At 45.7% G+C, this 14,580-nt stretch overlaps 1 protein-coding gene across 1 annotated transcript in view; it reads left to right on the forward strand.

Moving 5' to 3' along the window:
* The window catches only part of ext1b (exostosin glycosyltransferase 1b), a 106,931-nt gene that overhangs the window by 79,618 nt on the left and 12,733 nt on the right, over window positions 1–14,580 (forward strand). The window contains exons 4-7 of the mRNA XM_046417460.1: window positions 1,995–2,114; window positions 6,419–6,551; window positions 8,996–9,114; window positions 13,289–13,384. Of these exons, the coding sequence (XP_046273416.1) occupies window positions 1,995–2,114; window positions 6,419–6,551; window positions 8,996–9,114; window positions 13,289–13,384 (468 nt within the window). The remainder of the gene's footprint in view (window positions 1–1,994; window positions 2,115–6,418; window positions 6,552–8,995; window positions 9,115–13,288; window positions 13,385–14,580) is intronic.

Consider the following 14,580-nt stretch of genomic DNA (forward strand, 5'->3'; position numbering starts at 1 on the left):
CTGTATGTCATCCAAAAACTGGACCAGACAGAGAAACGATATCATCCAAGATCTTGTTTTGTTTTGTTTGCCGTTGAAGTGGCTGTCAGCTGAACAAAATTCGAGCGGCGTACCAAGTCCTCGACTGCTTGAAAATGTCACTCAGAGCCTCACATTGTTATATGAGAGCGCAAATAAATAGAAAGAGCAAATGGATTTAGCTGGAATTGCTTGAACTTCATGGGGGGAAAAAGTAATTATATGCCCATTAAATCTTAATTTGAATGAAGTGTGTGATAATATTGTTTGACATTGAGTTTTATAACGTAGGAGCTCCGTCTGAGCTCACTGTCTGTGCCCGGGCCTTCCTGCATCCATCTGTGGGTTTATGCATTTCACTGCAACATGACGGGGCAACACGCACACAACACAGAGTGGATCTGCTGTGTATGTTAATGAAGGTTTGGGATACCTGTGCTGCACATAAGAAGTATTTACTTTCTATTTAAACCAGTCAAATGGCTGCACATGCACTGCATTGGGTTTGGACATGGAGTGTTTTCTAAGGAGCAGATAAAAGGTGTTTATATTCCAGTTTTATGATGACGAATAAACTCACAGAAGGACTAAACTACTGCACAATCATTCGAGTGAAAGTAGAAAAGCTTTCACCAAATGGCTCCTGTAGCGTTGTAGTTTTTCTTCCCTAATACAGTTCAATAACTGATAGTTGCTGTTTTTTTTTATTTTCAATAAAATTTTCGTCTCCTGTAAGTGATAATTTTTTCCTCTGGGATCTTAGTATCCCTTGCTGAAGACATGGAAAACATGCCTGCTAGCAGAGCCGTACTGAAGCCTTTAATGAAGGAAAAGTTAAAAACATTTTGGGACGTGTGCTTCTGGCAGTGGGTTACATGAGAAGATCAGTACGATACTCATATCTGTCTGTTAAACATAAGGCTACAGCCAGCAGCTTAGCTTAGCACAACGGCTGGAGACGGAGGGGAACAGCGAGTCTGGCTGTGTCCAAAAGCAGCAATACTCACCAATTAACATCTGTGAAAATGAAAAAGTGCTGGTATGTGGGCAGTTTTATGCCAGACTAAAAGGGCTTGTAAAAGTGTTTTGTTTTTTAATTTTAAGCAAACCCAAAATGTCAGACAGTTTGAATGCCGTCAGACTGGATTTACGTGAGACTTGAACCTCGAAAGCAAGAGAAGCAAAAATCTCAACACGAGGTCCCACGTACCTGTTCACACCTGCATCTTATGGCCTCTCTCAGCTGATAGAGTTGTTGTCATTGAAATAGTTCAGTTGATACTACGTGACGTGAATGCAGAGTCTCGGTCACATGCTAACGAAGGATCACATGTGGGGATGAGAAGGCAGCAGAGAAACTCCTTCCACCTGCAGGCTGTGACAGAAGTTAAGTTGGACCTGGTAAAATCCTGGAACGAAAATAGAAGAAGAAGAAGAATCAGCTTTATTGACAGTGTATATTTTTTTTTACATACACACACTGAATTCGTCTTCTGCCCATACTTAGTTGAACACACACATGCAACACCTGGCAAATCACATGCAGTGAAACGGGCACATCAGCCGGCTAACGGAGGGGGGGGGCATTTTTTGCATTAATCACTCCACCACACCCAAATTTTTCCTGCCCGTCCGGTGGGGGAATCAAACTGGTGACCCTCCGATCACAAGCCGCCTCTCCAACCTCTAGGCCACGGCTGAGAAAGACCTTCAGTGGAAACACACCCTTTTTAACATTAAGTTGATTGGCCCATACATTAAAAGGACTTAGTCTCCGCCATGTAAACCAACGTCATCAACGCTCCTGTAAGGAAAATGCAGTCTGACTTAGTGAAACTTTGCGAATCAACTCGAACTTTATTCTCAAACAAAAACCTACAATCTCTGCTTCAGCCCACAGTTCAGGCTTTATCTGCTGATGGGAATTTCCTCAGAGCTGAGTGTTGACTGACTGGCTGACTGTTTGTCGTTCGCAGATCCCGACCACCGTGCGGTCCATCCACCAGGATAAGATCCTGTCCCTCAGACAGCAGACTCAGTTCCTCTGGGAGGCTTACTTCTCCTCTGTGGAGAAGATAGTGCTGACCACACTGGAGGTGAGGATTCAAGACAGACACTCACACACGCACACACACACAACCACAATCGCACAACAGACCGTCTGCAGTTTATCCACTTTATTCTCAGGCCTCTTTTTGGTCTCTTTAGTACAAGGCTACGAGAAAAATATAAGGGTGGACAAAGAGGAGGCGTTTCATCATGTGTGTTCCCAGGGAATTTCTCACAAGCTCATTTTTCTTTCACTCAGAGTGGGCAAAACGGAGTGTTGTATATCAGCTTTGACCCCCGTTATTCTCTCACACTGGAATCTCCACATTTTACAAGGTATTAACATGGTGTCTGGTGGATGCAAAATCATCATTTATAGCAGTATAATCTGTAGTGGTCCCAGGTGTTTTAGTAGAGATACACCATAAAGACAAAAGTATTGGGACACACATCTTTATTATTGAATTCAGGTGTGGTATGGGGCTGTTTTTCAGGGGTTGGGCTCGGCCCCCTGACTTCCAGTGAAGGGAAATCTTAATGCTTCAGCATAACAAGACATTTTGGACAATGCTATGCTTCCAGCTTTGTGGCAACAGTTTGTTGAAGGCCCTTTTCTATTCCAGCATGACTGTGCCCCAGTGCACAAAGCAAAGCTCCATAAAGACATGGCTTCTCTGTAATTCTAAGGTTCCCCCTTCATGAAAACTGGTCGCCATCACATCCAAAAAATGGCGTTTCCTGCTCCAAAGACAGATTTAGGCGGAGTGTCACATCAAGTTCAAGCCTCCCGCCTTCCTCTGACCTCTTGTCGTGTGCATCCACTTTGTTAACAACAACCCAGTTTAGAGAAATTTGTGACCGGAAAAACAATTTATCCGCCCAATCCCCGACCCTCATTATTCAGTTTAAACAAGTTCTTTGGAGATGCAGGGATATCACCTGGGTTTGTGACGAGATTCATCCTGTGCTTACAAATGTCTGCCTCTCTCGCCCAAGTATCTCATTAAGCATTTCATTTTCCTCTCTCACACCTCGGAGCAAAATTCCCCTCAATGCTACAGTCTTACTCACGGTTATCACCTCCCAAATCTTCAGCCTGAATTTCACTTCTGCACACACACACACACACACACACACACACACATAAGCAGCTATGCACGCATAATGTTCCCTTGGCTTCAGTATCTAGACCCTGTCTGATTGCAGCCAGCTCTGCATCTTCTGGCCTGTTTGTTATCTGGCCCTGTCTCGCTGTGTGCTATCACACACACACACACACACGCGGAGTCAGAAACACATCTCCATATGTCAAGGTTTGTCAGCACAGAAACACATGGCACCACCCGGGCATAACCTCGCTGACATGTTGTCACTCTGCACTAAAGAGGTGACACTGTGAAAGCCTCGGTGTGACTCTGTGTGTGTGTGTGTGTGTGTGTGTGTGTGTGTGTGTGTGTGTGTGTGTGTGTGTGTTCACAGTGAATGCAGTAGGAGCTAAACGCTTAATCCTGACTGACTGCTCAGTAAAAAAAATAACGGAGCAGAGTGGTGGGAGAAGGGGTGAGGTGGAGAAGGGGCGACACATGTAAATGGCGTCGCCGTGGCAGCCCACGAGATAACAAACGACATGGTTTATTCATCCTGCTGGCTGTAGACCCACCCTCCTCCTCCTCCTCCTCTTCCTCTTCCTCCTCAGTGTAGATCTGTGATGATACACACACACTCAACATGTGCACACACTCCAGTGTCTTGACAGATTGACTCCCCACATCCAATCCAAACTGCATACGTCTGTGTGTGTGTGTGTTGAGTCGGCAAGCGAGCAGCAAGCACAAGTTCAACCTATCATGCAGCATTTCCTGTCAGGAAGCGGACGAGTTTCGACCAATCACAAGGTCAATATTCGTCGGGCCTGTGCTGCTGGTACACCTATTAAACTCACCTATTAAAGCCGGGCTCACAGTGTGCTGCCGGAGAAGCAGGATTTATCTATCATGCTCTAATTGGTTGATTGTGGCTGTTCTGGGACGAGATTGAGTCGTCCATCATGTCCCGACTGAGGGCTGCCGACGGGGGAGGAGCTGCAGCCGAGCGAGCAGAATTGCCCCTCATAAGGTGCAAGGGCTCGGGGTTTTTAAGGTGGCAGGCTACGTTTTTATAGAGGAGTAAACGGATTCCGAATTAATCTGTTTGGCTGAGGCAAATGGTTATCGACTGCCCTCAGGGACAAGGAGAGGGGAAGTTAAAAAAATAAAGTGCTGCTTTGTTTTTTTTGTTCCGTCTCTTCTGTCACGGCGCCACTTCCCCACGTTTTATGTTGCTTTGTCAGTGTCGTTACAGTAACCTCCACCCCGTCCCCCTCTTCCTTCAGGTGTATCGTTAACTATTTTACAATGCAAACAGCTATCAGCCCCCCGGCCCCCGCCTGCCGCCCTCCACCTCTTTCCATCCAAGCCGGCGGGCTCCCGTTTCAGCAGCGGAGCCATAAAACACAGCCACAAACCTGTGTCTATTCTTTTTTGTTTTTTTGTTGTTTTTTTTTTTTTACTCGAGCAATTCAGCATGGCTCAAGGGCACAGCAGCAATACTTCTTTCCTCCCTGCCCGCCTGTTCAGCGGAGGCCCGGCGGCGAGCTGCAGCGGAGGGAGAATAAGCGTCCGATCGTTTGACTGACTGCTCTATTTGGGCACAGAAAGGATCGGGGCAGGCCTGACTGACCGGTGCTTAGATGCAGCTGATGACTTTGTCTGGCTTCCCCCTCCCATCCTCCCATCCCGACGGCCTCTTGTCTGTGTGACTGCCCAGCACAGATGCCTTTGACTTGCTGATGTTTTTTTTTTTTGTTTGTTTTTTGAAAGAAAAAAAAAGGCCCCAGTTTGGTTTGTCTGCAGAGGAAATATTACACAATAGCATGGATTTATTTCAGCTCAGCTTTGTGCTCCAGCGATTCACTCTTGACACAATCAATAGCTGCTATTGAGGTGATACAAAGCAAACATTTGGAAAGCTCAGCCGGCTTCTAACTTTCATCTGACGCCCACAGACTCACTTTTATATCAGTTTTTGAGCTGCTCGAAGTCACTGACTGGGTTTTGAATAATACTCTGAACACCACTCGGAATTGAAATGAGGTGATTGGGATTGGGAACGTTAGCCGTGCTGGTATTCCTTCACATTTATGACTGTCTTCTTCTTCTTCTGCTCCTTCTGGCCTTTTTTTTTTTGGTCATTTGTGAAAACTCATATTACTGTGTGAAATGTTTTACAGGTGCTCATTGATCAAATCCTTAATATTTCATCCGCCATACTCGGAAAGGCGAGCGTCTGTTCCTTTATCAACACAAATGTTTCTGATTTTTATGAGTCCTCGCTGTTCTGGGCAGAATTTTATTTGAGCATCGCTTGTGCGTTTGCTGTAACTCCCTTTCTTGCCGAGTCTGAACTGACAAGGAAGCGTCAGAAATGTGGCCTGAAGAATACAGAGATCCTGCTGTAATTAAAATGACACAAGTTTGATCCTGGCAACGCAGATCTTTGTGAAGTCCACACTGAGAAGCTTCACTTTGAAGCTTCTCAGTGTGGACGGCAGATTATTCTGCGTGTCTTGTGCATCTCTTTTATATTTCTCTGTGACTCAGCAGGATGTACAGCATTTGGTACTTTTGGAAACATTTGTTTTGATGATGCCTCTGAATTAAAGTAAACACGTTTGCAGTTAGCTCTGTGGATAAGACTGACGATCCAAACACGTCTATAAAGGGGTTTCACCTGTCAGGGACGGTCTGACACAAAGATGCTACCGGTTGCGCTATGGGAACTGCGGCATCCTGCGCTTTTGGAGCTTGACCCCTTTTAAGGAGTAAGAGCCAGGACATCTCGGCCTCTACTGCTGTGATTTTCACCATTGTTTTTTATCTGTATTTTGTAAGCCCCCCCCCCCAATAGAATTTATGGAATTACAACACTCATTCACTGACATCCCAGCTCAATGTAAATGTCAAATTATTAGTCACTGAAGTTCATTGACAGTGTGTAAGCCAAAATCCATCCCGAAGTTTGTCTTTGATTAGGAAAAGAATCAACTTAAATCACAGAGGAAAAAAAAAGGAGAAACTCCAGGAAGAGCAGAAGGGAAACATAGAGGAATATGTGCATTGTGTGCAGAGTCAACGTAAGTAGCAGCAGTAGAATTCAAATAACGAAGAGATAAAGAACATTTTTAGATTTCCCATGATTAGTTGTCAGGTTTGTCCCGTATTGATAACTTAGCAAACACAACCATTTACAGCCAACAAATTAACATGTGGGTGAAACTGAAGCTGAAAATGTGTGTTTCTGTGTCCGTGTGCAGATCATCCAGGACCGCGTGTTGGAGCACGGCTCCAGGAGCAGCCTCATGTGGAACAGCCACCCTGGGGGACTCTTCGCCCTGCCGCAGTACTCTGGATACCTGGGAGACTTCCCCTTTTACTACGCCACACTGGGTCAGTGACACACACACACACACACACACAGGCAGAAGCTGTGCTGTTACAAAACAACGCTCACAGTTGGTCAGAAAGGTTTCTCTTAAGATGTCGTCTTTATCGCCCATCACGTCACGCGCCAAATATTTTTTGTACAAGCAGACCTTCTGTACATTATGGTCCCACCGCGGCTGTGGATTTGGACCTCGTCTGAACAGCAGAAATATGGCCTCCTCCACCCATGGCCGTGTCTGGCAGCGAGTGGAGTTGAGGAATGGACCTTTGACGGATGTTTGTATTATTCCTGCTGACACACCAGCCCGTCCATCACTGTTTTTTTCAAGTCAGCAGTGCTACTACGGCTGCCGCTACGGTTCAGCAGCGGCGAGTCCCCCACCCCCTCTGCCGCCACATATCTGTGACCCGGGAACCTCTCCATCCCTCGCCTCTTCGCTCCATCATCATCCAGCGTTGCCACAGACATCCACACGTACACACAGTGCGATCACTGACTCGATGCAGCTAATATGAAAATGGATGAGCGCGGTGACAGGCGGGGATTACAGCGCCGGCAAGTTGATTTGTTTGTCACGGAGGGAGGAATTAAAACACGAGTGGGTTTTTAGGAGGCAGGGTGGCTTGTCCCTGAGGGGGTAAAAGAGTCAAATCAACGAAGGAGAGTTTGTTTCCAAGTGACACTTGTTCTCTGAGAGCCAATAACAAGACACACACACACATGCACTCTGATTGTGCACATTAACATTCAGACACACACACAGCAGGAGTTTGTTTTTGTTGCTCTGGTAAAATGAGTGTTTCATTTAGACGCTGAAAAATGCTGGATAATTAAAATCCCATAACAATATATATTTGACCGTCTCTGCATAACAAACATTTTGTGATAAAGGCGTCTAAGATACATATAATGTTGTATTTATGATCAAAAATAACAATAACAGTAAATCCAGGATGACAGTACATTATGAGCAGTTAACATAATGGCCATAACTATAAATTAAAAGATAGAGCAAAACTGTATTAAACTCGAATGAAGAAACATTTAAATCAATGCCAGTAAAACTTGAGCACTGCAGTTTACTGTTGTGCAGGGTTTATCAAGACACCAGAACGCTGCACCCAGACACCACGTTTAATATCCAGCCCGCAACAGCCTTCACTTTTTGGATGGGGTTCAGGTCGGGGCTCGGTGCAGGCCAATCAATTTCTTCCAAAAGTCGGAAAACTCACAAAGGTTAACTGTCATGCCGAAACAGGAAATCTGTTGTCGCAAAGTTAGAAGCACACAGTCGTCAAAAACTGTTAAAATTGATCCAGTCCTGGGGTTTGGGTCGCCTTCGAGGGGGGGGGGGGTCACAAGATAAACCTGAGGGCTTGTGTGAAGGTTAATGGAACAGGAAGTAAAGGAAGGACAAAGTTTTAGGTGTTTTTTTGTTAGTTTTAACTTCATGTTTTCTCTTACAATTCAGCCATTTTTTTCCTCTCTAGCAAGTGTCACACTGTGGTGCTCATTTAAAGCACATAAAAAACAGCTGTGTCCATATACTTTTGGCCAAATCGTGTATCTTAAGAAACCAGTGTTATTGCAGGGATTAAATGGGATGAATCCTGAGCCAGTCGTTTGAGTTGCTCTGAGCGAGCTGGTGACATGTGTAACACGCCGCTGATACAGGATGTGATTTAAAAAACCACTGAATTCATTTGCTAAAGGCAGAAAAAGGTTTTCTTCAGCGCTTCATGAAAGTCTGTTTATGGGCTTGTTACCAATTCACATCGCAGGTGTTAACTTTTTCATCGCAAATCACAGGGAGAGAATTTAAGTTTTAAGACTGCGTGTGGATTCCTCATCACAAAAGTTGCTTGACGGCGGAAAGGAGACTCTAATGCTGTCTCCTCTGCGCCATGCTTTGTTGGTTTGGGTTAGATTAGATTTAAATTAAGAAAAGTTGAACGTCCTCTATGAGCCGTCTTGCTCAATATCTTATTTCCTGCTCATTTTCAGCCTCGATTACTCTATTCCAGCATCAAGTCAGGCCGAATTTAAAGTCACATCAGCACTTAGTCGTCTGTTCAGCGGCTTGCAGATACGGGCTGAAGAGTTTCCAAACTGAAATATTCAGTGATCAAGAGATTTGGCATTTTCAAAACACATTAACGTTGTTGAATATTTTAAGACTGGCTTTCAAAACGTCCATCCCTGACGATTAAATCGTCTATATTTTTGAACTGCTGACAGACTCGTTTCAAGTAACATCTTTCACTGAAAACAGTTGTGAAGTGTGAGGGAATGAGAGCCTTCAGTTCTCCTCCGGCTTTATCCTCTTCAAAGAGCCTGAAATTGCACTGATGGCTGACAGTCGGCTCGCCGCGCTCCAGCCGGCGCTTCTTTCTTCCTGGATTACTTTCAACTGCATTAATGAGTGACCGTCTTTCTTTTGTCGCAGGTATTAAACCGTACCCCAAGTTCACGGCAGTCATCCACGCCGTGTCCCCTCTGGTGTCCCAGTCCCAGCCCATACTCAAGCTCCTGGTCGCTGTGGCCAAGTCCCAGTACTGTGCACAGGTAAAGGCTTTATTCATTTATTTATTTATTTCTGTGTGTGTGTGTGTGTGTGTTCACTGCACCTTCTCTCAGAGTCCTCCGCTGATCTCCACCCTGTGACTTCCCAAATTGCGCTGCATTACGTGGCTCTTATGGCTGCTTCGCGATCGCATTTTCCAACAACCAGAGCAACAACAGTGCTCATCCGTCATCCCTGTGTGTGTGTGTGTGTGTGTTAGCTCCAGTGGATTGAATTAGAGCAGCAGTTTGTAGCAGTACTACATCTGTCTCCATGGCAGCAAAACCCCCTTCAGCACAGCTGGAGACAGCATGTATTGATTCTCCTGCTTGCTCCTTACCAGCACGGGAAATGAAATGGAATTTGCTCCCCAACGGCTGGTTTTTGTGTGTGTGTGTGTGTGTGTGTGTGTGTATGCGTGCGTGTCTGTTTGTTTGGCCAGCAGAGCGTATGAGTAAGCGAGTTTGTGTTTTGTGGAGGAGGGACGCATTTCCGTGCGAATGCAGTGCCTGAACATGCAGCTCCGTGATTGTGTGTTACATGTAGGAGCATAATTGTTTGGGCAGTAGAATATACAATATGATACCCTGTGTTAATGTGGGCGGGAGGCTTATACATGTGTGCATTTGATACCTTTGTGTATCTTGTGGTTAGCATCTGTGTGTACATACCGTCCATGCGAGCTGTTGACATGTCGACTCTCTGGGTTTTGTTTGAAATGTTCTGACACCAGTGCTGATAACGAAGCCTTTGTTCCAGTCTTGAAACAATACTTTGTTCAGTACTTTATTTTGAGAAATACGCACTATAAAGACAAATGTATTGAGATTCTCAGGTGTTGGGCTCGGTTCCTGACTTCCAGTGAAGGGAAATCTTGATGCTTCAGCATACCAAGACATTTTGGACGATGCTATGCTTCCAACTTTGTGGCAACAGTTTGTTGAAGGCCCTTTTCTATTCCAGCATGACTGTGTCCCAGTGCACAAAGCAAAGCTCCATAAAGACATGGTTGGATGAGTTTGGTGTGGAAGAACTTGACTGGCCCACACAGAGTCCTGACCTCAACCCCATCCAACACCTTTGAGATGAACTGGAACGGAGATTGTTAGCCAGGCCTTTTGGTCCAACATCAGTGTGTGACCTCACTAATGCTCTGCTGCATGAATGAGCAAAAACTCCCACAGAAACACTCCAACGTGTTGTGGAAAGCCTTCACAGAAGAGTGGAAGCTGTTAGAGCTGCAAAGCTGTCTGTGTGTTTAGAATGTGAAGTCATTAAATTCCCTGTTGGTGTAATGATCAGGTGTCCCAATACTTTTGTCTGTATAATGTAAGCATATTGTTTTTCAAAATCCTTTTCATTCATTTAGCAAAAGAAGCCAGATTTCTGAAAAGCTAAAGGGATCCTCCTTCCCATAATGCAGCTCAGTAGCTTATTTTTGTTTGACCTTCCTTGCCTGATAAATGTGTCCATCTCACAAAACCTACCCTTCCAGTTGGTCATAAATTTCTGTCAATTTGCAGTCCGCACACCTGAGCTAAGATCCAGATTACATCGTGGGTATTTCCTCTTCCAAACAAACGTTAAACATTAAGAAATTGCTGGAGTGCCCATTTAAATTGTTGACCAAACACAAGCATCCTTGCAAGAGTGTTGCCTTAATGAAATGCTGTGTAAAATGGAGCAGTCTTGACGGTTAACTCCCGAGCAATCTCTGCTTCCTCGATACAGTGATGTGGTCGAGAGCTCCAGAACGAGCTAATGAGTGGATGTTAGGACTGAGCAAACTTCATCTGCTGACGGAGGCCGTATGATACTGCTGAAAGCTGTGGAGCAGGCGACCAAAGTGGCTCCTGAGTGGAGCTTGGTGTGCCAGCTTGCAAAATCAAATTGAAGCAACTGATGCCAACCGCCGACGGTTTTGTGCTACAGACGTGTTTCAGCGGAGGTTTCGTCTCCAGCTTTACCTCTTTGTGCTAAAAAAAAAAAAGAAACCCTTCAACATTATCGTCGCACTTTCAACCGACACTTTGTCATAACAGCAGGCTGAATGAGTAAACTCTGCCTTCTTCTTCTTTGTGTTTGCGCTCGTCAGGAGAGCCGGGTAAACAGCCGGGGTGTTTTCTTCCTCTCTCGACGTGCAGAAAAAGCAAAGGGCGGGGTTGACGGGTGGGGGTGGCGGTGGGGTAGCTGCTGCTGGGCTACAGGCGTATGAGGAAAAGAATATAAATAAATGAATGGAGGGGGGAAGAATGAAAGAACAGGGAGGGTGGAGGAGGCTAAATTGGACACAAGAAAGCTTCTTGCATTCTGACACAGCAGTGGCCTCCTGCTGAGTGTGTGTGTGTGTGTGTGTGTGTGCGCTCAGGTGTGAAGCATTTCTACAGATACACCGACACTTTCCTCACCATTTTCCTTCAGTCGTGCACACACAAACACGTGCAGGTATACGTACGCACCATCAGCACCCTGAGAGCCGCTGAGCTCACAGAGACACCATCTGTCTTTGTGATCCAACAGAAATAGAGCCCTGCAAGAGTGGATTAACGCCTTCCTCGGCTCCAGGCCGTCTACCTGTTGTTATCTTACGACTTCACGCGTTCAGCCTCATGAATGATGCTTGTTTTGCTTTTATCTGTATTTGCTCTTAATGATACGATAATTTTGCCAGGCGTATGTCATCGATCTCTTCTTCCGCTCCGCTAACGCACACAGCTGCCTCACCTCGACTCAGACTGAAGACCAAATGGCTCCCAGCTCACGATTGGGCAGGTCCAGTCAGGGCGCACGAAGTCGCCGAAGGGAGCCACTGCCGCGTGTGACGTAGTTCATGTCAGGGAAAACGGGAATCTTTATTGATCCCTGCTGGGAGATTTGTGTGGTGCGCATCCCTGAGGGACAGTCTGAGCTGAGGCGTCGGCTGCAGCTCTGCGCCGTGGAGCCAGGATGGATTTATAGGATGGATTTAAAACATTTCAGCAGACGTGTTCGCTAACATACAGCAACTTAAAGCTGCTCATTTAGATGCTGATGAGTCACATTACCTTCCTTCTCTGGCAATACAAATGTGTTAATATTGGTTGATATTGCATTGGATTCGCTATAGTGTGCTGATATTGTTTATGATGAACTACAGTGACTTTCAATCAGCTGTACTCTCTTAAGCGTTCAATATGTCTTTCCTGAAACACGACTGTCCCACGATGCTGTGCGCAGCAGAAATGGAGGTTCGGGAATTGAAAGCTTGGCAGATGGTGGTGCTACAGCTCCAGGCAAAGCTCAGAAAACTAATAAATCTTTGAAAATACATTTTTCACCAGTCAAGTCGTGTCAGTTTTATTTATATTGCCCAAAATCACAATCCACAAATGCCTGAGGGGGTTTTACAATGTGTACGGCGTGCAACACCCTCTGTCCTCGCACCTTTAATTTCAGTAAGGACCAGCGGCTGTCTGTGAATCGATGGATCTTTACTCGCTGGCTTTCTGCAGCCCCAAACACACGACTTCTACATGTGGACGGTCCTGTTGCTGAGCTGTGACAGGAAGGAGTTTAGGGAACATTTTGTGCTGCCAGCTCGCTTAAAGTACAAACTCAAGATGCATGAGAAGAACAGGCCGAGGTGTGAGAATGTAAACGTGTGTGTGTGTGTGTGTGTGTGTAAGTGTGTGCGTGAGGGCAGACAGGAGTCATGTCGTGTGTGCATAAACATGTGTGTTCCTCATCACACATTAACGAGGTCTGCCGTGGGAGTGCAGCGAATGGGGTGACATTTCCGCGTCGCCTGACCTGCAGGTTGTTTCATATGAAACACGATGCTGGCGAACACGAATCCTTCATGTAAAACACAGTCTGAATGGAGGCGGCGCGTGTTAAAATGTGTTCAGCAATATGCTGGCAATGAATCCTGACAATGTGATGTGATTGATTACGGTCTGAACTGCACAAACCGTTGTGGAACCGTAATTGGAAACATTTCATCACTTACATTTGCCCTTCTGGCTCCGTTAACGTTCACTCAGCCTGTAATAAGGTGACATTTGCTGTGCCGCAGGTCACGTAAATGTCACGCGTTCAGCGGCTCGGTCGCTGCCGGTTGTTTTGGTTAGAGGAAATCAAATTAGATGGAGTGCAGGTGTTTGGTTCAGGTGATATCCCGTTTGTGCTTTCTTTCAGATCATCGTCCTGTGGAACTGCGACAAGCCTCTGCCCGCCAAGCACCGCTGGCCCGCCACCTCAGTGCCTGTCATCGTCATCGAGGGAGAGAATAAGGTGAGGCCTCGCCACGCGCTCGTCCTCCTCCTCCTCCTCCTCCTCCTCCTTTTCTTCCTCTCCGTTACCTCAGGGGTGTGACGGCCGCCGTTTCTAATTACGTGGCTCATCGTAATGTGCGTATTCTCAAACTGTAAGTCAACGCGTCTCCGCACGTTTCGTTCGGTCCGAGAGTTTCTGTCAGTTAATGAGTTTCGATTTGTGCTGCGCTGATTCTATTAATTTATTCAGTGCGTGTGGTTTTAATTAAAGCTCAGTAATGAGAATAATATACATTGAAGAACTAATGCATGTTGTTAGGAAAGATAAGGAGGCGTATGCATAGTATCACTTGGGTTTTTTTTGGTTTTTTTTAATGTATTTATTTCTATTTGTTCTGCGCTTTAATCACAACGAAACGCCTAATTAGCTGAAGTGACAGCACTAATAATAAGTTGCAGTTGATTTGGAATGTACATTATAAACATACACAGTAAATACATGACACAAAACAAAACAGAATACAGCGTTGATTTAATTATGTTTCCGGTTTGATTTTTTTTTATATAACTTATAATTTCAAAATGTTTCTGAGGGATGCAAATGAAGATTATTTTCATTACATGCTCAGTTAATTTCTCACTGTATTGATTACTGGTTTGGCCTCTAAAGTGAAAACACTGAATAATAAAGCAGAAAATGAAAAACCCAAAGATATTTACGAGACATGTTTTCTCCACGACATTAACCTCAGTGGCGTTTTGTTACGACAACCCTGGGTGGGTCAGACGTGAACGTGACGTGAACGCGCAGGCTGATGTTTGCCTCTGGACGCTGATCCCAGCTCTGTTTTACGGTTTCCAAGCTCACATCTGAGGTTGTTTTTGGGAATGGAAACAGGATCTGGTTACTCATCTGTATTCAGACATCAGACTCATCCCAACGCTGTCACACCCCTGCACCCCCCCCCCCCCCCAACTCTCCCGCTCCCTCCCTCCCCCTCCTCCTCCTCCCTCCTGTGAGGACTAAACTTCTCCTGCCAATCAGAGGAAGTGGTTTTCACATCAGTGTCAGTCACTCGGCGGCAGGCTCGGTTTATGGTTTACTTCCCCCCCCACCCCCCCCTTTGGCTTTGAGTGGTTTCTCCCAAGCTGTCAATCACGGCAGGAGGACGCAGTGTGTGGCTGTGTGTCCGTGAAAAGCGAGCAGAACGGGCT

This window comes from Scatophagus argus, chromosome 17, assembly GCF_020382885.2.
Source record: "Scatophagus argus isolate fScaArg1 chromosome 17, fScaArg1.pri, whole genome shotgun sequence".
NCBI lineage: Eukaryota > Metazoa > Chordata > Actinopteri > Scatophagidae > Scatophagus > Scatophagus argus.